The sequence below is a fragment of the Aspergillus terreus genome, genomic scaffold (genome assembly GCF_000149615.1).
Source record: "Aspergillus terreus NIH2624 scaffold_13 genomic scaffold, whole genome shotgun sequence".
In the NCBI taxonomy this organism is placed as follows: domain Eukaryota; kingdom Fungi; phylum Ascomycota; class Eurotiomycetes; order Eurotiales; family Aspergillaceae; genus Aspergillus; species Aspergillus terreus.
This window is the reverse complement of record NT_165936.1, coordinates 758,683-779,691: the sequence shown is the minus strand read 5'-3', so window position 1 is coordinate 779,691 and position 21,009 is coordinate 758,683. Positions and strand designations below refer to the sequence as shown.

The following is a 21,009-nucleotide window of genomic DNA, read 5'->3' as shown; positions in this document are numbered from 1 at the left end:
CGCAACCCCCCAACCTCCAACTTATCTCCCCCTCCGTTTCTTGAAGCGGACGAACCAGAATTTTTATGCCAGATCGGACCCATAAGCCATGGAGAATTGCAAATCTCATGGAAACACCTGACCTTCTAAACCAGATTTTTGACTCTTAGTCCAAACCATTCCCGGGTTGACTGTCCAAGATGGAAAGCGCAGTACACGCTTTTCTTATTTAGACTGGGAAGGTAGATGTGGATTTTAAATACTCTGAGTAGTAGCAGTAGTAGGAGTAATGATGGGCCAACTACGTCTAAACCGTAAGGAAGACGTCAAACGCAAGGTGGAATTCCAAGGTGTGTAAGCCAAGCTCTATAGAGCCTATGATACAACAATCGAGATATAATATGCCTATCCTATTTCAAACATCGTGCCTGCACCGAAACACCGAATCCCGCGCCCTCGAGAACCAATAGTGAAAAGATTGTTCTAAACAAGAAAAATAAAGACATCCCCTGTACGGAATTTAGAAAGACACAGATCGTTCGCTAAATAGTATGTGTTGCGATCTAAGCACTGTTTGTTTCTGAGGGTGCCGGTGCCGGTGCCGGTTCTGCTGAGGCCGATGCACTGTCTGCTGTCTTGGGTTCTGCGTCCTTGCTTTTCTCTTGCTCGGGAATTGCTTCGGTGCTGGGCGCAGGTGGTTCTGCTGAGTTGTCGTTTCCGTTGCCTTCAGTAGGTTGTGCTGGAGTGTCTTCCTGAGGAGCGGGGGATGCAGACTTCGGAGCTTGCGCCGGTTCTGGGTCGCTACCGATAGGGACCGCATCCTCAGTCGGGAGTTCAGCGCTCGATTGAGCTGGCCGCTCAGTCCGCTCTGTTTCGGACGGCTCAGTCGGTGGGATGGGCGCACTCGGAGCTTCCTGTGATGTATCTTGCTCAGCAGGCGGCTTCTCAGGTTGATCCGGAGTTTTCTCTGGCGATGCCTCTCCAGCCGGCTCTGCGGCAGATTCGACCTGCTCAGAAGGTTGTTCGATAGGTTCTGCAGGGGCTGGTGCAGTAATCGGTTCTGTAGAGGACTCTGCAGCTTTCTGCTCTGCTGTTGCATCGGGGCCTTGTTCGGAAGTCGGTTGGTCTTGTGGTTGCTCGACACCTTCCGCAGGGACCTCTGCAGGGACTGGAGAGGGCTGCACGGACTGTTCGTCCGCTTCTGCATCTGCCGGTGCTCCCATAGGAGCTTCAGGTTCTGCTTGAGGTTCGTCTTGTTTCTCTGCTTTATCATCTTGTGTTGCTTCTACTGGCTTGTTTAGACTGGCTTCCAGCATGTCAAGCATGTCGACATCCTTGCTTTCTTCCTGCGTCGGTTCCATTTCTGGAGCCTTCTCGGGGGGCGCCTGTGACTGATCTGCCGAGGTATCCATCGCATCCTCAAGCTGAACCTCAGCTTGGGGAGCAGGCTCGATCTTCTCCACAGCTGTCGTGTCTTCTGCAGACTCGACTGCAGCAGACTCCTGGTTCTCGGTAGGTAACGCGCTAGAATCAGGTTGAGGAGTTTCTTGAGTCGGCGCCGGAGCGGCTTGGTCGACAGCTGATTGAGTAGCATCTGAGACAGAGGTCGTGACGTCTGCAGCCTTCTCGTCTGGTTTAGACTCAGTCATCTCCACATCCTGGGGAATATCTTTCTGCTCGGTGGTGTCAGCCGGTGTAGCAGTTGCTTCACCAGCCGGTTGACCTGCATCCTCAGGAACCGGGGGCGGCATCTGGGAAGGAGTCTCAGACAGCTTCGGGTCCGCCAGTGCGTCCGCCATCGATGCAGGTGTTTGCTCCGCTGCAGACTCAGATACACCATCAGCGGCGGGCTCCACACTGGAAGGTTGGACAGGAGTCTCCGGAGTCTTCGCATCCAACATGGACTCCTCACCCTCGTCGCTTTCGTCTCCTTCCTCGCCATCGTCATCCTCATCATCCTGTCCTGGTTGGTCGGCCGACATCTGCGAAGCATCACCGTCTTTGGCATATCCCTCCGTCGTCCCATCAGTGCCACCAGGGCCAGCACCATGAACCAACGACGCGTCCGCCCCTTCTCCAGGCGCGAACATGACCTTCTTCCGTCTTCCCTTTCCAAAGCCCTTCGCCTTGCGCTTCGGGGGAGGCGGCCGTCTCTTGGGGGGTGTCATGACCGCCGCAGAACCAGCCTCCGCAACGACCACGCCCTCCCCATTCACCACACCCACGCCTTCAATAACAGTGCCAGGGGCCGGTGCCTCCGGAATGACGGTCGCCTGGCTACTCTCTGCCGCCAGCTGCGCGTCATCGGTGACTTCGCCCTCGATCTTATGGCCCTCGGGAACCCAAGCCTCGTAGATAGAGATATTGCCCGTGGCGGGATCGACCTTTTTAAACCGCGTGCGTCTCATGGGCTGTGACGCATTCGCGCCATCAACCGCTGCTGCCGCTGCCCCATACAAGGAGGGCAACCCGGGGGCGTCGTTTAGCCAGAAATTCGACCTCAGGCGGCTCAAGGTGCTTGGGGACGGTCGTCCACTTGCGGGTGACGAAGCTCCGCTCGGCGCTCTGTATCACGGGTTGCTCCTCCACATCGGTCGTCTCTTTCTCCTCGTCTTCGGGGTCCTTCACAGCAGGTCGGATGTAGATGCAACCGGCGCGGGCGGCGCGCAGCAACGCCCGGCTCGTCGGTGTCAGCAGATGGCTGTCCCGCGGCATGGGGTGTTCAGGGATGGTCTGTTTCCCGCCGGGGCCCTGCATAATCGACTCAGACTCTTCGCTTTTGGGCATCTGCGACACGGTCTGGGTTTGGCGCGTCCATCGGCGGACGGGCAGTCCTTCGAAGACATCGTGATCGATCTGGCCGGTTCTCGTACGGTTGGCGCCGTCGCCGAATTGGCGACCCGAGCGGGAGGATCTGAACTTGGGGCTTGTCAGGGAACTATTCAATGAATGGCTTCGGATTGGGTTGTGGTTGGTGGGAGTATGGCGATGTTGGTGGCTAGGAGAAACCTACCGTCGGCGGCATGGTGAGAGGCAACTGGCCTTACCGTCTTCCTCCACCACACAATTAGGGAAAAGAGCGAGTAGACGTGTAACGGGCCCCTTCGGTGGTAATAATATCAGATACACAGCAGATTTCACGTAAATGGGGGAGATTGGAGCGATGCGCCGGCGTCGACTGGGGGCGAAGTCAATAGAGAGTTGAGTCGCGATGCGATGGATCGGGACGGTCACGTGATAGAGAGAATACGATACTGTCACGACGAAGCATTCGATTGCATTTCTATATCCAGAGAAGAGAAGCCGCGAATACCGCTGATCAATCCTACAATGTAGTCACGTTCATTAAAAATACAGAACCCTCATCGCCTGTCTATCAGCCCAGCCAACATCTGTGGTCGGTGGTGATCCACCCCGTCCATTCCGTCAAACCCGTCGACATGCTAGTATTTATAGGCTGTATGAATTAGTCCCAGCTGAGGCGTGGTTAATAATCTGTGGAGGAGACCGCGGTGGTCGCAGGGCGCGTCTTACCCAGTATCCTTCTGGCGAACAATGCCGCCTTCTTCCCCGGTTTCCTTCCCCTATATCGGCCGTTAGCCCGGAGATCAGGTCGATGCGACCAAGGCAGAACTCACCGTCTTCTGGCCTTCCACAACCAGCTTGTCCATCTGGTAGAACTGGCTGATCACGGTTTGTCTCTGCAGTCAAGTCAGTCAGATCCTCTCTTTGTGTGCTGGGAGAGGCGGGGAAGACAGAAGAATCCTGTACTGCTTCCCCGGCTCAGTGTGAAACCTCACCTTCATCATTCGCAGATTTTGGAGTCCATCCTGGATCAGTTCCTGGATCTTCCGGTCCTCCGACTCATTCTGATGCTCGCGGAAGGCGTCCCTCGTGCGCCGGCGGGCATACTCGCGGAAGTTGTAGTTCGAAAATTGGGACGACTGGCGAAGTAGGGAGCGGAACTATTCAACAAGAAGAGATATGGTCAGTGTGTTGATCGAAATGGACGAGCTTTCCGAGGGAACCCCGCGCAGATAGATGATAGGGGATTGACATACCAACGAGCGAACCTGGAAGGAGGTGTTTCGCGGTACTGTCATAGACATGATGCAGAGTGGAGAGTGGTAGTTAATGGAAGATGCTCAATAAAAACTCTGGAACGAAGAATATCGCGTAGCTCAGGAACGGGTCTTCGGGAGGTAGTCGCGCGTCCGGGCTGTGGATTCAGAGCGAGATTCAAACGCGGAGACAGATACCGATAGCGGATAGTGCCGAAGAAAACAATCAGGACCTGAAGGAGCCTGTGAAGATGGAGGAGTATTCGTCAGAAGATCGAGTGCACGGAGTAGTGTAGATTATCGCAATCCCGGTGGCGTTGGAAAGGAGCAGCCCTGTTATCCGAGGAATCCCACGTTAGACACGAACTATCGTTGTCGGCAACAGCAGACTCACGAGAGAGCAAAAATACAACAGAACGAGGTCGAATGGGAGAGTTGAAGCTGGAGAGAGAAACAGACAAGACCAAGTGGGAGTGGTTGATGGTGGTTGCGCCGGCGGGAAATTCTTTGGCTTTTTTGGGCGATGAATGACGGAGTTATCGGACTCCTCGGCCGATCTTCTCCAGCTTTTCCTGTCGTTCTTCCCCGACATCCAATTCCCCGAGCTCTCCTCCACGACACACACTGCCATATACCTGTATCGCGTGCAGGCCTGGATCCTCTAGCTATGCCACAAATCCCTACTCCTCCAGCCTCTCGTCATGGGTCGATATCCCCTGAACCCGAGCACAAACAAGCTCCGACGGCCGACTTGACGCAGACGCTGGACGACCTGTTGGAACGGTATCTCCATCTGCTTGATAAGCACCAGAAGTTACAGTCCCAAATGGCCTCCTGTTTGTCTTCAGTATGGTTCTCTCCCCAACTTCTTGGGGACTAGGTATTGAGTTGATTATAGGGGTTCATGGCGCTCGCACAAGCCAACTATGCCTGTCCTCCAGGGCGACGATACGGCGAAGATTACTATGACGATCGCATGAAAGCAACAAGACGGATGTGAGCCAAAACAACTGTCTGCACCCGATGATAAATTCAATGCTGACTATTAGGATTGAAAGGACCATACAAACCCGATGCGCCGCAACCAACAATCTGTCGGCGAAAGATACAGATCAATCCGACAAGTCGGCCACATTCCAGTACACATTCAAAATCGAATCCGCCAAAACCGAGGAATCAGAAGAAGACCCAAAGAATGACGGACCGCCGTCTCCTGAGAGCAGTGATCCCTCGGACGGTCAGCCAGCTTCAGAAGACGCTACGAAGCCTTTGAACGCCCCAGACTCCCCAGAGCCCTCCGGTCCAGATGAAGCAAGCAAGACAGGATTAGAATCTACTACTACGTCCAAGTCAAAATCGAAGTCCAAAACGAAACCTCGCTCTTCCGATCCCCTTCGGTGGTATGGAATACTGGTCCCGCCAACCCTTCGCAGTGCGCAAAATTCCTTTACAGCCGCTGTAGAGGGTCATCTATCAGAACTTGCAAGTGTTACGACTGAGATGCAGTCAGCAGAGAGGGAGATCGCGCAAGTACGAGAGGAACTCGGTCAGGCCTAGGGCCGGTGTGATTGTACGAAGTACAGGATAGAAACGATACCTACCGCATGCGTCCATGTCCGATGCACCTATATTTGCCAAGTGTCTTGAATGGGGCTCAAAATGTCGTGCAGGGATTCTATATTTACATACTGGATATACTCCATAAGGATCAAGGAGCTACAATATGTATATAATGTACTCCGTAAAGCCTGAGTGGAGTCACATAAACCAAGTGGATCTGGATATTATGGCAGAAGAACTGAATATTATTCGGAATAATAATATCAAGTCAATATAACGACAAACATATTCAAAGGAATATAATGTGGAATTGTCATCACATTGGCATCTACTGCAGTAGTCTACATACAAGCGGATCACGTAAGATACAAACAACAAGGTTGTTGATCTCTCGTCGATGCTTCTTCCCCCTGTGCACATCCTTCTCCCTGCCTCCTCATCGTCCAAAATGCTATTAATACCATCAACCATGGCCCATGCACTCTCGGGGATATTACGATAATATCCAGAATCAATAGTGCCATTGACTAGCCTCGCCCCAATCCCTGGAAGCGAGGTTAGCCACCGACGGCGCGGTCTCCCGCCACCAGCACATCTCAATCGCTCCCAACTGACCAGGGAAGCCTCATGAGGTTGGTGATCACCATCGAGAATGCTATCGATCCAGTTGGATATGCTTCGGATGCAGTGATGATCATGCGTTTTGACACCATGTTGATCCCTTCCGAGAACCATTTGCGATCAACCATCAGCTGGATAAGTCTATCCAGCCCCGACTCGTCCTCGAGAACCCCGGCTTCATTGGCCAACCGACACGGGACGCTGGTTTCATGTTGACTTCTCCGGTTGCCATTCCCGCTGCACAGCCGTGGCTCCAGTGCTCAAGCTGAGACTTAGCGTCAACCGCTACACCTTTGGTGGCCTCCACCAGCGCCAATGGGACTCCCGCGATTCAGATGTCTTATTCCCACTGGATCCTGGCCCCAATTATCTACCCGAGCTCATTCGTTTACTCCGGATCTTTTCGACAGGCCAATCTGACTGCGTCGCCTACACCTCCCATCGCGTGGTGTTGCGATTCATGCCTCTCTGGCTCACAATGCGAAACATGGTATCAAAAATGCCCCATCCCCCGCGAGTGCCGCTGAAATGCAATTTCATGCAGTGAGCTGGGCCAAAATCCATTGAAGTAGGGGATATCTGCAGCACAACATCTATCTATCTTTCTACGGAGCACGATAATTCTCCGATAGAAAAACGGCTGGGATTTTCGAACACTACCTGCGACTATCAAACGGTCCTTTGTGTCAGCCTCCACGCTACTTCGGCTCTGCTCCACTCCGACCGAACCAGACGGGTCTAAACAGTCGACCATTCTACCCTAGTTCCGTGCCCATGCATTATTGCACGGAGATGAGGCAGTTTAATATCAACGCCAGACCTTTGGTTCTCGGGTGCTGGAAAATCCTGATTCATATTACCCACCCGTGTCTGGTGCTATCTCCCAAGCGCCCCATCTATACCGAGTCCGCGCTCTCGGCTGGTTTTCTTCCTTCCTCTTTACACCTCTGTCGTTCTCTTTCTCCGAAAGGGCTAGAAGCTCCTTTTCTCTGTTTCCTTCACACAAGGGATCCGTAAGTCCAGGCGTCAAGATTCTCTTCGCCTTTGCCCAACACTGAAAGACTGACATTGATCATTCCAGGGGCTGGTAACAGCAGAAGATCCATTGACACTTCACATCCTAGTTCGAGACTATGGAACTGTGATTGTCTATTATCTTCATTTCTTTCTTTCTTTCTTTCCACCCATCAGGTTCCGGTATGTCTTGTCCTTCAGACCCTATGATGTTGCTTGTCGCCTGACGTCTCGTAGAAGGCATTGAATGCCCTCCTTCTCTACTTGAGCGCAGGAATCTCAAGATCCAACTTCTTTGCTTCCATCTACCGTACACTCCGACTGCACAGCTTTGAAATAAGCCAGCTACTCGGAGAATCATCACGTTTGCCTTTCATTCATCCATCTCTCTCGACGCGTTCGAGCTGGTATTCAGTCAGGCTTCGCCTCGACCCTTCATTCTTTACTATCCACTTCACTCAATCGCAACCTATGTTCTCTACAAGGTCATCTACAGGACTGTCATATACCGCCTGCGAACAACTGTGACAGACCGACAATATACTTAGTCTGGGAGTCAATGAAGTCTAGTGCGCCACGAAACCAAGGGTCTGGACCTGGTCCGAATAGGGGTCCGGAAAGGAAAGGATCTGTTCGTCGGGCAAGGGAAATGCTGGAAGCTGGGAGACGTCCAAAAATCCAAGCTTCGCCGGCGAATAGCCCAGCAATGCCGTCTTTCAGACAGGACCCGGCCCACATGACCCAGTGGCCTTTGCCAGATGACGATCTGCCGCCGAATGTGGTTGATCAGCATGGAAGACTGTTCGTTCCCCGAGGCCCTCCTCCTCAACGGCCGCCGCGACCCGATGTCCCCTCTCCGTCAGTATACTCCGAAAGGAGCTTGCCCGACGCTGCACCGAGTCCGCTTCACTTCCAACCACGCCAAGTGCCGTCCTTCTCGCAGCCCTTGCCTCATCATGCAGCCCCAAGACATCCTGACCAGTCGAGCGTTGAATCGAACATTCCCCGTTCCTCTGTCGCGACGGAGGACCTCTTCCGGCAATCCGCTGTCTCGTCATCTGACTCTATCCCATCGATCCCTGATTTTCCAGTCCCTGCCCAGGCTGCTCATGCCGAGCACAATGTCCCTCAGAGAGTCCCCCGAGGACGGACCAGCAATCTGGCTCCACCTACCTCCCGCCCAAGCATGAAGCGTAGATCCTCCGTGTCTCCCATTCCCGAGGAAAGTCCCCGTGGATTCCAAGGATCCGTCGCATCCAGCAGAGTAATCCCCCTCCAGCTGGGGGTCGGGGCCCCGCCGAGTCCGAGATCCTGGGCACGTACCTGGACGTCGACTCCGACGACTCCGATCCGAAGGACCTCCACGAGGCCAGCACGGGTCTTGTCCGACAAGCCAGCTTGGGGAAGCGAGGAAAGCCCTCGCTCCGCACGATCCAGCGATCTACCACTGAATCGCCCGCGCCGTCGCGGGACGAGGCCTCCAAAGCTGTCACAGCGGAGGCTACACCGACAGCTATTTCGAAAGGTGTCTCTGGCGGTGACAGCAGCGCGAAAGCACCGCGCGATTCCTTCCTGACCTCCTCTACCGACACCTCCTCCCACTTAGACCCGGAAAAACTGCCTATTGTACTCGACGAGCCGCGTCAGACCGCGAGCCCCGACGCACACGATGTCTCCGCTCTCGAAAAAGAAGCTGGTGTCTTCCCCAAAGCAGCCCCTACAATGAGCGACAAGCGCCCGGGCGGTCGCAGACCCCCTCGCCTCGACATGAGCGCTGTCCGCGACGCTGAAAAGCGCGGCAGTCTGACCAGCCTGCCTGACCTGATCCGTCGGGCCACGAAGCTTGCTACCAATCTCGAGCACGGCCGCACTGCCAGTCGCAACGACCTCCTCAACGGCGGTGGTGGGCCACGGTTCCCATGGGGTAAGCATCTCGTCACCCACAACATACCTCCATATACCGAACTCGCATACTAATCTGACCAGGCCACGAGTACCGCAAATCCGGCTCGATCCGTAGCATCCTGGCCTCATTCCCTCCGCCGGCTGCCACCCCTGAAAACGGATACCGCTCCTCGTGGCCCGTCTTCTTCCGACGCTCGACCCTGCACCACCTCGACTCGCACGACGAGGGCGCCGACCAAGAAAAAGACGCGAGGCCCCAGCGTCGCTGCTGCGGGATGCCTCCCTGGCTCTTCGTCCTGGTGCTCTTCATCATCCTCGCTATCATCCTCGTCGCCGTCCTCGTCCCAGTTTTCCTCGTCGCAATCCCAAAAAGCCACGCCAGCAGCGCCAACACCTGCGAAAAGACGACGCCCTGCGAAAACGGCGGTGTCAGCGTGTCCAGCGCGGACGTCTGCTCCTGTGTCTGCACAAACGGCTTCACCGGCTCGCGATGCACCATCGCCGGCGACGCCAGCTGCATCACTACCGAACTCAACGGCAAGAACGCCACCGTCGGCAGCGATCTCCCCCGCCTCTTCACCCAGTCCTCGGAGACGTTCGACATCGACCTCGATCCCACCACCATCATGGCGCTGTTCAGCCAGAACAACGTCTCGTGCACGACGGAGAACGCTCTCGTCTCGTTCCGCGGCGTCAGCAGTAGCAAGACCCGTCGGGCTGTTCTTGATCTCGGCGAGACGCAGGCAGGCGCAACGAAGACGCTCGCGGCGCGCGGCGCCACCGCAACATCCAACGGCATCGTCTTCGACAACTCCGGTGCGACGAAAACCAAATCCTCGCCCACGGCTACGGCCACCGACGCCACATCAACGACCTCCGCTACAGCAACAGCGTCGCCCACCGCAACCGCCCTCCCGAGCAAGGCGGTGGACTTCTCCCGCGTCGCGGTGCTGTACATCCTCGAGAAGACCGGCACGCTCGGAGCGGCAATGTTGACCGAGGAGCGGTTGCAGAAATTCCTGGGCGATGCGGACGCAAGCTCAATTGGCTCGCAGAATTACACGATCGATCTGGCGGATGCGGGGTTGCTGGCTAATTTCACGTTGGATTATGGGCGGTACCAGATCACGAAGGAGTGAGTTTCGGCACGGATGTGGGTAATTATTTCTCTTCTTTGGTCGGTTGGTTGGTTGGTATAATAGTATAGGTCGTATATATCCCGTGTGTTTGGAGCATTGTAGAGTAGAATCGCAAAGTCATTCTTCTCGATTCATGCATGCATTGTACAGTAGACTATAGATACAGATGTAGCTCATATACACGAAAAGGTAAGTACCAACCAGTCATGCAACGCCAATAACACCATCCATGCAATCACCACATAGAAAATGAAAGGGAATCAGAGAAAAGGGGACATCACACAAACAACGAACTATTCGGCGCAATCCCCTCCAATCCAGACTCCCCCTCAATAAGCGGCCACAGCCGCCGTACACGATCATCCAGAATCATCTGCTCCGCCTCCCAGCGCTTCCGCTCCAGCTCCAACGTCTTGACACGGCTCGCACCGCCAAACCACGCCTTCTCTGCTTGCTGGCGGCTCTCGCGCTCCGCACGCTCGGCCTGCGCAACCAACCGCCCCACCATGGTCTTCCAGTTCTCGAGGCCGACGCGCAGACACTCGGCGCAGCGGTGGCGCGCGTCCACGCCCTCGCCCAGCTCCATCATCGTCGTCTCGGCCATGTCGACGGCGTCGCGCGTCCACGCCAGCCCCTTCTCCTGCGACGAGGACGCGAACAGGATCTCCCCGATGTAGGTCATCAGGCCGGCCTCGTCGCAGACGGAGGCCGGGGTGCGGGGTGGTGGGGCGTCGCCGCTGGGGAGCGCGGGCGGGTACTCCACGGGGCTGAACATGTTTTTGAGGGAGGTGAAGAAGCGGCGGATGGGGTCGTTGGGGCGGGTCAGGGAGGGGAGCGCGGGGAGTGTCAGGGGGCTGTCGGGTGAGACCGGGGGGAGGGCACGCCGGGCTTGCAGCACAGAGGTGAAGATGGACAGGGCGGTGGGGAGGTTGCCGTGGCGGGCGTGGTGCACGGCCAGCGCGGTGGACACGCGCAGGATGTTCTCCGAGGGGAGGGGCGGGCTGCCCGCGCTGACTGCAGCGTCCTTCTTGAGCACGCCGGTCTTCAGATCGACGACGCGGGGCGCGTCCGCGCACCCAGCGGCAGCAATGTCCATCGCCCAGGTGTACATGTCGCGGGCGGTGACCTGCAGACCATTGTAGTCGAGCCAGTCGGCATAGGCGAGGGCGGCGTCGAGCTTCTGGCGCGTGTCGAAGCCGCGGGTGGTCAGGATGCGGAGGTAGAAGACCTCGGGGCTGGGCGAGGCGGGCTCGCAGTCCTCCTCGCGGGGCACCTTGCTCTGGCCGGCGGGCATGGGCTTGTGGCGGGGGTTGGACGGGCCGACGACGTAGTCGGCGGGGGCGGAGATGCGCTGCTTGCGGTCGGTGAGCCAGCCTTCGAGGCTCTCAGCGGCTTTGGCAGCGCCCATGAGGGCCTGGAAGTAGCCACGGCGCCAGGGCTCGCTCTTGGCCGAGACGTCGAGGCCGGTGCGGCCGACGCCCTCGACGAGGAACCCGCCGTGGTCGTCGCCCTGCGGCACGACGCCCTTACCGTCGGCACTGTTGGCGTCCTCCAGCCGCTCGAGCAGCTCGCGCAGGTACCCGGCGACCATGGGCCAGTTGGTCATGAGCTTGCCGATCTGATCGGGGTGCATGAGGGCCTGGGCGGAGCGCAGACACCAGCGGCTCTTCCAGGTCCATTCGGGCGGCGTGGGCCAGTTGTGTTCGATTTCTTCCTGGTACATGCCCAGCTTGATGACCTGGAAGAGCACGAGGATGGCGTAGAAGCTCAGGCCGATGCGGAGACCGCGGCCGAAGCGGCGTTTGTAGTAGTCGCGGCGCTCGGTGGAGATCAGACGTGCGAAATGCTGGCGGAGGTGGATGGAAAGCGGAGGGAGCGGGCGGTTGGTAGTCAATGGCGAGAGGAATGGGAGCTGCGGACGAACAAGCGGCGGGGACACCAACTCCCGCCGAGGGGGTTGCGTGAGGGCATGTCGGTTGGAAGGGAGTCGCGGTAGGCGAGCCGCCCCCGGTATTCGACCGACGGGAAGACGAGGGGGAGGCATGGTCGTGGTTGTTGTGGTGGTGGTGAGAAAATGAAGCTGTGCCGATGGCGATGATGAAGTTGATGGTGTTTGTCTGGTTTGGTAGTCACGTGGTATGATATGCCCTGATCCATACCGTCTATGCATGATAGTACCTTATGAAGGAATCGAAAGCGGCAGTCTCCTACATCTCAGATTACAGTTCAGGCACCTACAAATTTACTCTGCCATCTAAGGGGAATCAAAGCTATATTAAAAAAGAAGTACATTCTATACACAAATCCAGCAATCACCTAGTTCCCAACCCAAAACCAAAGCGCCGATCATCTAAAGACGGTCGAAGTAGCCCTCACTCTCGAGCATGAGGATGATCTCGTGCACGATGCTGCGCACACTCTGCTTGGAGACGTCGACAACCAGGTCGGCGTTCTCCGGAGCCTCATAGGGGTCATCGACACCAGTGAAGCCCTTGATCTCACCGCGGCGGGCCTTGGCGTAGATGCCACGCTTGTCGGTCTTCTCACAGTACTCGAGAGGGGTGTTGACGTGGACGAGGAAGAAGCTGCCGCCGAGGCCGGAAACCGCCTCACGGGCAGCCTTGCGGGAGCGCTCGTAGGGAGCGATGGGGGCGGCGATGACAGCGGCACCGGCGCGGGTCAGCTCACCAGCGACGAAGGCGATGCGTTGGACGTTGGTGTGGCGGTCCTCGGCGCTGAAGCCCAGCTCCGAAGAGAGCTCGTGGCGGACGGTGTCACCGAGGAGAAGGGTGACGGAGCGACCGCCCTGCTGGTTCAGGGTGACCTGGAGGGCACGCGCGATGGCGTCCTTACCGGAGTTCATGTAACCAGTCAGGAAGATGGTGAAACCCTGGGTGGCACGGGGAGGGCTGGATTCCCGGAGGATCTTGACGACCTCGGGGTAAGAGAACCACTCGGGGATGTGGGCACCGGTGCGCAGGCGGTTGCGGAGCTCGGTACCGGAGATGTCGAGGGTCTTGATGCCAGCGGGGACCTCATCCTTGGGCTTGTACTCGTCGGTGTCTGGCAGGTAGGTGACCTGCTGGAACTCGACGACCTCGATACCCAGCTCCTCGCGGTACTTCTCGACGGCGTGCTGAGCGTCGTAGGGGCCGTAGAACTCCTCACCCTTGGAGTTCTTACCGGGACCGGCGTGGTCACGGCCAACGATGAAGTGGGTGGCACCGTGGTTCTTACGGATGATGGCGTGCCAGATGGCCTCACGGGGACCACCCATGCGCATGGCGAGGGGCAGGAGACCAAGGACGGCCATGCCGTTGGGGTAACGGGGCAGGAGGGCCTGGTAGGCACGGACACGGGTGAAGTGGTCAATGTCACCGGGCTTGGTGAGACCGACGACGGGGTGGATCAGGACATTGGCCTGACGGGCGCGCGCGGCGCGGACGGTCAGCTCACGGTGAGCTCTGTGCATGGGGTTACGGGTCTGGAAAGCGACAACTCGGGTCCAGCCGAGCTTGTCGAAGTGGACACGCAGCTCCGCGGGAGAGTCTGTGCGGGTCAGTACGCGGTTGGGGGATGGGGTGCGGACCGAGACATACAGCGGAGAGCGACATAGTCGTAGTGGTTGAGCTTGTTGACAGCCTCGATCTTACCACCGATGTAGAAGTCCTCAACCTTGGTGTTGAGGTACTTGATGGCAGGGTGCTCGGGGTCACCGCCGAAGACCAGCTTAGCCTCCTTCTCCCTAGATTGATGGGGACAGATTAGTTATCCGCGTCATCTAGCCCCACTTATAGCGCCCGCAACGCCAGCCCTCGTGCATGTCCAATCGCCACCCCTCCGACACGGAATGAGGCCGCGGACGGAGGTAAAGGTTGGAGATCGACATGCGCCAAGACCGAGAGCGCGAGAGGATAGGAGAAAAAAAAGTGAACAGTGAGGGGGTCAAACGTACTTGTCAGCGCGGTAAATGTCCTCAATGGTCAGGATGGCCAGGTTGCGGTCATCACGGAAGTCCCGCAGAGTGACGCGAGAGCCGGGCTTGAGGTTGGAGTCGGAGATGACCTGCTGGGAGGCATCGAGGGTGATGGGCATGGAGAAGAGGTGGCCATCGGCAAGACGGCAGTTCTCACAGACACTAGAGAGGAACCCGAGTCAGCCACAACCCCTCATGGTGTTTACTTTTTCGAATTGGGGGTTTTTTTTCTTGTTAAATTGCCAATGTCTTGGGGCAGTCCACATACCCATCGAAATCCTTCTGGGTCATGAAACCTGTGCGACGGAGCGAAAGTCAGTCCTGATGCCGAGAGCCAAGCGCTGGTGCCATCGCACCAAGAATTGACCTCATCGCGGACAGCAGACATACCCTCAAGAGGAGAGAAACCTCCGTTCATGATCAATTCCAGATCGCACAGCTGGCGCTCGGAGAGGACGATGGCGGGCAGAGTCTCGGCCTCGGCGGCGAGCTCATCATGGCGGGGGGCATCGCGGGCGAGGAGGTCCTTGAGGACACCACCGTGGGGGGAGTTGGCCATTGCGACGGGTAGAAGGTTGGTAGGAGAAGGAAAGGAAATGGAAAGATGAAGAGAAAAGAAGAAGAAGAGAAGAGGAGAGGAGGAGGAGGAAGAGGAAGAAGAGGACGAGGTGGGGGAGAAATAAAAGAAGGCCCGGCAACGACCAGAAGTTAAAACGGACCAAGGATGGCTTGCATTACGGAGCAGACATCGTAATAATAATGATAATAATATTTTTTTTTTTAATTTTCTTCTCACTAAAAAAATCCCCCCAGCAAGATTAACAACACTCGTTCCCCTCCGATTAATGAAGGAAACTTGGCGGCGTCGTCAGGCGGTGGAGCCTCCGCTTGCTGGGGCCGGTAACGATTGTCTCCCATATCCGTGGTCCATTCAGGTTCTGGAGATCCTGGTAGTGGAGGACTATTGGGTATAAAGGAGACATCAGAACCCATATAATGCGAGGAATCAGACATTCTGCACTCTTCACTGAGCATCTCCCGCGGCATGTTGGGGAACAGGCCGCTAGGGCCCCGTACCCCCATCCCCCATTCCCCCCATGATGACGCCGATGATGATGACAATATCCGACTAACTAACAGAATCCATCGAACGCGACTAGAATCCCGGAAGAAGGCATGATTTTCAGGGGCAACCAGGGATTGGGAGGAGGGAGCGGAGGGAGGTGGCCTGTGGCGAGGGGCTCGGATCCAGGTTGTTGAGAGATGAATCTATATATGTAGTATAGTATAAAGTACTGTCGCAATCATCTTCAGAAGGCTGACGTTGAAGATCTGGTTGTTGTCTCACATCCAAGGATTCCCCCGAAAGGTGTCTAGCTCAGAAGAGACTAGGCGAGAGCTCTCCGTCGCTGTCACGGCAATTGAAACGTGGCGGCAGCGCCATCACGACATCCGCCCGCCCGCTTGCGTGATTCGTCTTGGCAGGGCGGGTCACCTGATCGACATGCCCTATTCCTACAGAGTATGCACGCACACCAAACCACTCAATACTACGGAGTTCTAAGAATGCTAAGAATAATACTTAGATAGGTAGTCATCTTCTCGATAAACCCCCCTCGACCCAGTGATATTCAGGGTTCATCGTCAGGAGACCCAGTCCCCCCAGCTAGAATCCATAGTCGGTCTTGTCCAAAGCCAAGTGGTAGGTTATCTCGGACCCTCCGCCGGGCAAAGACAGGAAAGACGGAGGAGACGGAGAACTCTGTCTCCTGAGTATCAGCGTCTGGCTGTCGATCCGAATATAAAGAACGGGGGAACTGTCGTCTGTGTCTTTTGACTGGGTGGTGACTCCGGTCGTATCAGTTTTTCTCCGGGATTAGATACCACCCAAGTCCTCCGTACGTGCGCCGTAGCAGACTGGTCGATTAATGCAACCCAATTGGTTTCACGTTGGTTTCAAGCATTCGTTCAAGGAAGAGATCTGTCAATTCTCCAATTGCCTTCTACGTACCATGTTCAAAAGACAAAAATTCCTCTAGCGAGATTCTGTCCACGATCAATGCTACCTTTCACTCCAGATGTACCTTCAATATGTACTGTAGTGGGATCTAACCGCCAGACCACGTCCCAGAGAAATTACCTAACTAGTATCTACTTCAGGACCACCTGGTCAACAAGCAATGATCGTGCCACAGCAAAAGCTTGGCCGGCGACACCGTGGCCAGGCCGCCCGATAAGATCGCGATAAGATAAGATAAGATCCACCACCACGTGAGGCACCAGGTGCCCTACAATTAACTACAACTAGCCTGTCTGACGCCATCGCCTCCCGCATGGCGTCAACGTCAACGAGATCGATCTGCGAACCAGAGGGTCAACCTGGTCGATCTGGATCTATCAACGGTTTCTAGATCAGATCTGCCACCACTGGCGTTGATCTGGTGACCCTCTGCAGTATCCAGTGCCTCCCCCGTATCAAGTGCATCGATGGACCTAGGTAGACAGAGGGTTCAGGATAGACTTGATCCTCTGTTCTCACGAGAGTATCATCTAGCCACTGTCGCCGGATTCCCTAAAATCTCGACAAAGGGGCTGCTTCGGACACGGAGAGGGAGATATGTTTCTGCCTACCGTGCTGACTTAGGGTTCTCGCCCCACTCCACTCTCACGGCCTAAGGCCTCAATAACAAAGCCTACTATACCAAGTCCACACAAATCAATAAAATCTAGTCATTCTATCATGCTAGTCATTATCGTGGTCGACCGTCCGGTCTTGCCAACCCACTATGTACAGAAAGGAAATTAGGGCTGGCAACAGTCAGCTTTTAACCCATCCACCCAGTATGCCCAAAAATCATAACGACATTATGTCCGTGCCCATATAAAAGATGTAAAAGAACCAAGGCTGGTAGTATCCCGCTAGTAAACCCAATCAAAACGCCGACGAATGCAAATCAGGAATTGACGGTGGCCCTCTATCACTGTGCCGGCGTCAGTTGAGTGTTCAACGCCTGTGAGAGAGCCTCCTCCTGGCGCTTGCGCTCCATGTCCAGCAGGTACTGGGCGTACTTGGAGCGAGGGTTGTGGATGCCACACTCGGTCTTCTCCTGGCCCTTCCAGCGGCCCGAGCGTTCATCCTCGTTCTCGCTGACGGGCTGGGTGGAATGGTAGTCCCCGATGCTCTTGTACCCGCGGTCAAGGAGCTCGTTGTAGGGCACGTTGTTCTCCTTGATGTAGGCCTTGACCTGCTCAAAGGTCCAGTTGGCCAGCGGGTTGATCTTGATGAGACCAGCCTCGTCGACTTCGATGATGTCGAGGTCTCCCCGCTTGCCACCCTGGCTGCGGCGACGGCCAGTCAGCACGGCGTGGACGTTGAGTTCACGGGTAGGCCCGCTGAGCAGGCTCGACCTTGGCCACCCAGTCGTAGAACTGGTCATCCCGCTCCCAGAGACGGGCACCCGTACTTCTTGGCAAATTCTTCTTCCGTCTCCAGGCCCTTGGGCTTGTAGACGTGGATGGTGACGTTCGGGTATCGTTGGCGGACCTTGTCAACCAGAGCCAAGGTCTCCTTGAAGTGGTGGAGGGTGTCGAGGAAGACCAGGTCGACCACCTGGGGCCGGGGCACGTCCAGCTTGGAGAGCATGTCCAGCGTGACCAGGCCGGTCAGACCGAAGGCGGTGGTCTGAAAGAGATGAGGCAGTGATGTGACACACCATCTCAGGACATCTAATATCACGTCAGTGATTGGCCCTTGGATGGAAAAGAGGGGTAGGGAGACGGACCTTGAGGCTCGAGGAACTGCAGCTGGCGGTTGAGAAACTGGAGATGAGGCTTGGTGAAGACAATCTCCGGGAGATAGTCCTCGCTGGAGCTACCACTGACATATCCGGATTCGGTGGTGGTATCTTTGGCATCGTAGGCCTCAGACTCAGTGGGGTAGTTGTCAGGCATCTTCGCAGGCATTGTGACTGACGCGAGGAGAGGACAGTGGGTGGAAGAAAGAGAGATTGCAAGGCTGAATGCAGCAGACCGATCTATAGAAAGGCGGAATGGGAGGAAGATGGGCTGAGATGGGAGATTGAAGATGGGGAAATGCAAACTGGAGGCGAAAAGTGATGTCGGACAGAAGCAGAGGTGCCACTGAAGGGTCTGATATAAGAGAAGAGGCACCCAGGGGCAATCACGACATCATCGGCAGTCGGGAGCTCATTCTGGCGTGCCCAGAGGGCTTGAGACATGCCGATGCATTCTGCCGCTGCGATCACGACATTGGCTGTGACCGCCTGCCGCATTCGGGCGGCACTGCTGAAAAATTCAATTTCCTCATGTCTCCAGGAAATCACGCAATACCTGCGCACCTGGTCGCTGTGCGCGCCCGCAGCCAGCGTTTGGCTGAGAAATCGCTTTCTTCGGTGGAGGCCCAGCAGGTTCTAGTGAGAAAAGTCTCATCCGGGCGTGCACAATGACTGGATCCGCCGCAGCGGATCCTCGTGGGGAATTGTCATCTTGATGATGTACATGCCCGGCGGGATGATGTATGGGAGATGTTCGGTGATTACTCCGTATGCTGTGCAGGATTAGCAAGCAGGATTGATGACTGATGGTCGTCATGGAAGGGTCGAGAGATGTGTGTACTTGCTGTGATCAACCACCGTCGTATTCCATTATGGGATGCACTAGTCGTACAGTATCATACTATACGCTCTCCAAAGCAGTAGGAGTGAGGTGTTGAGGTTGAAGTTATGATGATGCTGTCATGTGACCTTACCACGTGCCGATCGGCGCCCTTCTCCCCCCCAAAGAAACTCCCGCCGAATTCTGCATTATCAAAACTTATCGAGAGCAACGGCTTCACGCTCTCTGTCTCCTCCCTCCGCGGGCTTGGTCACCTTCCTTGCGTCGTCTCTATCGGTCGCTCTGTATCTCTCGTTCATTCCCCCCGGCTATTGTCTTCCCATCGTCCCCTCCATGGCTTCCAATAATCCCCCGACGACCACCCGTCCCCAACGGCCGGTGCTGCAGCAGACCCTGCGCAGTAATTCCTTCATTCAGGACCACCAGCAATACAAGCCCTCCATTCCCGTCAATCAGACCATCGCCAATGTTCTGGGAACTGGCAACTCCATCGACTCTGGGTTGAGCTCGCTCTCTCTCAATAACCCCATTAGTCCCGATCCCGAGAAAGTCACCGACAGCGGCATCATCCACAGCATCTTCAACCACCACACCAATCCCCTGCCTGGGGGCACTGCGCAAATCGTCGCGACCATCTACTACAAGTCCGCCAACCCTATCCATCCGCATCTCCATCCCGATTCGTCCGCAAATGCGGCACGCCCCGGCGACCGACTCCCCTCCCCCATGGTCCCCCCGGGGTCGGCCCCCACCGTGGATATCGAGAAGATCCCCCGCGAACCCCCGGCGCCAGAACCCGAACCCCTCGACCACCTCTACGGACCCTTCGTGTCGCAGCTCTGCTTGACCAATTTCCTCCAGATCATCGAATCCCTGCCGACCCCCTACCAGCGCATGAACACCTCCCACCGCTGTCTCGACCAGCATGAGAACCCCCGCGTCGTCGAAGTCACTTTCTCCCCGCCTCCCAACCCCGACTATCTGACCTTTGGCGATCTGCGCAAGCACGAGAGCATCTGGCGCTTCGAGCGCGAGTGGAATGTCGAGGTGGTCCTGCAAAAGGAGAGCGTGTTCCGTCGCCACAAGCGGCTGGTCGTCTTCGACATGGACAGCACCCTGGTGGACAACGAGTCGATCGACGAGATTGCCAAATTCATCGGCGTCGAGAAACAGGTGTCGGTCCGTGATCCCGTCCCGTCGCATACCCTCCAGTCACTCACGAACGTCTAGGAAATCACGGAGCGTGCCATGAATGGTGAACTCGACTTCTCCGCCTCGCTGAAAGAGCGTGTCAGCCTGCTCAAGGGCGTCCCCGCAGACGTCTTTGACAAGCTCAAGTCCGTTTTGAAGATCGTGCCCGGTGCGCGCGAACTCTGCAAGGCGCTCAAACAGTTGGGCTGCAAGATGGCCGTTCTGAGCGGCGGATTCCAGCCGCTGGCCGAATGGCTGGCCGGCGAACTGGGTATCGACTATGCCCATGCTAACCACGTATGTCTTTCGCTCCCTTATCAGTGGATCATATGATAATAACCAGGCACAGCTTGAAATCGACCCCGAAACGCAGACCCTCACGGGCCGTCTCGTTCCCACGTACCCGATCATCAACGCGGAGCAGAAGCGCGCGCTGCTCAAGTCCATCGCTGCGGAGCATGACATCCCCCTGTCGCAGACCGTGGCCGTCGGCGACGGCGCGAATGACCTGCCCATGCTGCACGCCGCCGGACTCGGTGTCGCCTGGCGTGCCAAGAGCATGGTCCAGCTTGAGGCACCTACCCGTCTGAATGGCGAGAGCCTGGTCGACATCCTGTACCTCTTTGGTCTGACGCATGAGGACGTCCAGGAATTGATCGCCGATGAGATCGCATGATCGGGAGTTGTCATCTCTTTCTCTGTATATTGCATTTTCTTGGATCTTGCCAGCAGGTACGGCAAGAGACCTGCATTCGTTTCTTGATCTTTATGAGGTGGTTTGGTGGGAGGACGAGTTGGGGTTTCGGATTGAACATTGCATTTTATGTCGGCGTAGGAGTGTACATATACGACGCTACGAATATACCGGTTGATGAATCTCTCCTTCCGGAGCTCGGTCCTTCCTATCAGATGGTAACTGGCGGCTTGC

General features: G+C 56.3%; 7 protein-coding genes across 7 annotated transcripts; 2 read left to right on the top strand and 5 right to left on the bottom strand.

Moving 5' to 3' along the window:
- Positions 1–542: 542 nt before the first annotated feature.
- On the bottom strand, positions 543–4,088 carry ATEG_08769 (uncharacterized protein; the record flags this gene model as incomplete). Its single annotated transcript, XM_001217354.1, has 7 exons — positions 543–2,390; positions 2,437–2,893; positions 2,993–3,304; positions 3,514–3,563; positions 3,618–3,680; positions 3,780–3,809; positions 4,041–4,088. The coding sequence occupies 7 exons, from the start codon at positions 4,086–4,088 to the stop codon at positions 543–545; spliced, it is 2,808 nt and encodes a 935-aa protein (XP_001217355.1).
- Positions 4,089–4,707: 619 nt separating this feature from the next.
- On the top strand, positions 4,708–5,597 carry ATEG_08768 (uncharacterized protein; the record flags this gene model as incomplete). The annotated part of the gene is made up of 3 exons (XM_001217353.1): positions 4,708–4,887; positions 4,939–5,036; positions 5,090–5,597. The coding sequence occupies 3 exons, from the start codon at positions 4,708–4,710 to the stop codon at positions 5,595–5,597; spliced, it is 786 nt and encodes a 261-aa protein (XP_001217354.1).
- A 2,807-nt stretch (positions 5,598–8,404) lies between these two features.
- Positions 8,405–9,939, bottom strand: ATEG_08767 (uncharacterized protein; the record flags this gene model as incomplete). The annotated part of the gene is made up of 3 exons (XM_001217352.1): positions 8,405–8,856; positions 8,904–8,952; positions 9,187–9,939. 3 exons carry the CDS (start codon positions 9,937–9,939, stop codon positions 8,405–8,407), a joined length of 1,254 nt encoding a protein of 417 aa, XP_001217353.1.
- Positions 9,940–10,556: 617 nt separating this feature from the next.
- Positions 10,557–12,002, bottom strand: ATEG_08766 (uncharacterized protein; the record flags this gene model as incomplete). The annotated part of the gene is made up of 1 exon (XM_001217351.1): positions 10,557–12,002. One exon carries the CDS (start codon positions 12,000–12,002, stop codon positions 10,557–10,559), a length of 1,446 nt encoding a protein of 481 aa, XP_001217352.1.
- A 627-nt stretch (positions 12,003–12,629) lies between these two features.
- Positions 12,630–14,814, bottom strand: sC (sulfate adenylyltransferase; the record flags this gene model as incomplete). Its single annotated transcript, XM_001217350.1, has 5 exons — positions 12,630–13,828; positions 13,879–14,024; positions 14,235–14,417; positions 14,524–14,551; positions 14,646–14,814. The coding sequence occupies 5 exons, from the start codon at positions 14,812–14,814 to the stop codon at positions 12,630–12,632; spliced, it is 1,725 nt and encodes a 574-aa protein (XP_001217351.1).
- Positions 14,815–17,233: 2,419 nt separating this feature from the next.
- met16 (phosphoadenylyl-sulfate reductase (thioredoxin)) lies at positions 17,234–18,218 on the bottom strand (the record flags this gene model as incomplete). Its single annotated transcript, XM_001217349.1, has 3 exons — positions 17,234–17,663; positions 17,720–17,981; positions 18,038–18,218. The coding sequence occupies 3 exons, from the start codon at positions 18,216–18,218 to the stop codon at positions 17,234–17,236; spliced, it is 873 nt and encodes a 290-aa protein (XP_001217350.1).
- Positions 18,219–19,223: 1,005 nt separating this feature from the next.
- On the top strand, positions 19,224–20,757 carry ATEG_08763 (phosphoserine phosphatase SerB; the record flags this gene model as incomplete). Its single annotated transcript, XM_001217348.1, has 3 exons — positions 19,224–20,069; positions 20,121–20,378; positions 20,455–20,757. The coding sequence occupies 3 exons, from the start codon at positions 19,224–19,226 to the stop codon at positions 20,755–20,757; spliced, it is 1,407 nt and encodes a 468-aa protein (XP_001217349.1).
- Between the last annotated feature and the right edge of the window lie 252 nt (positions 20,758–21,009).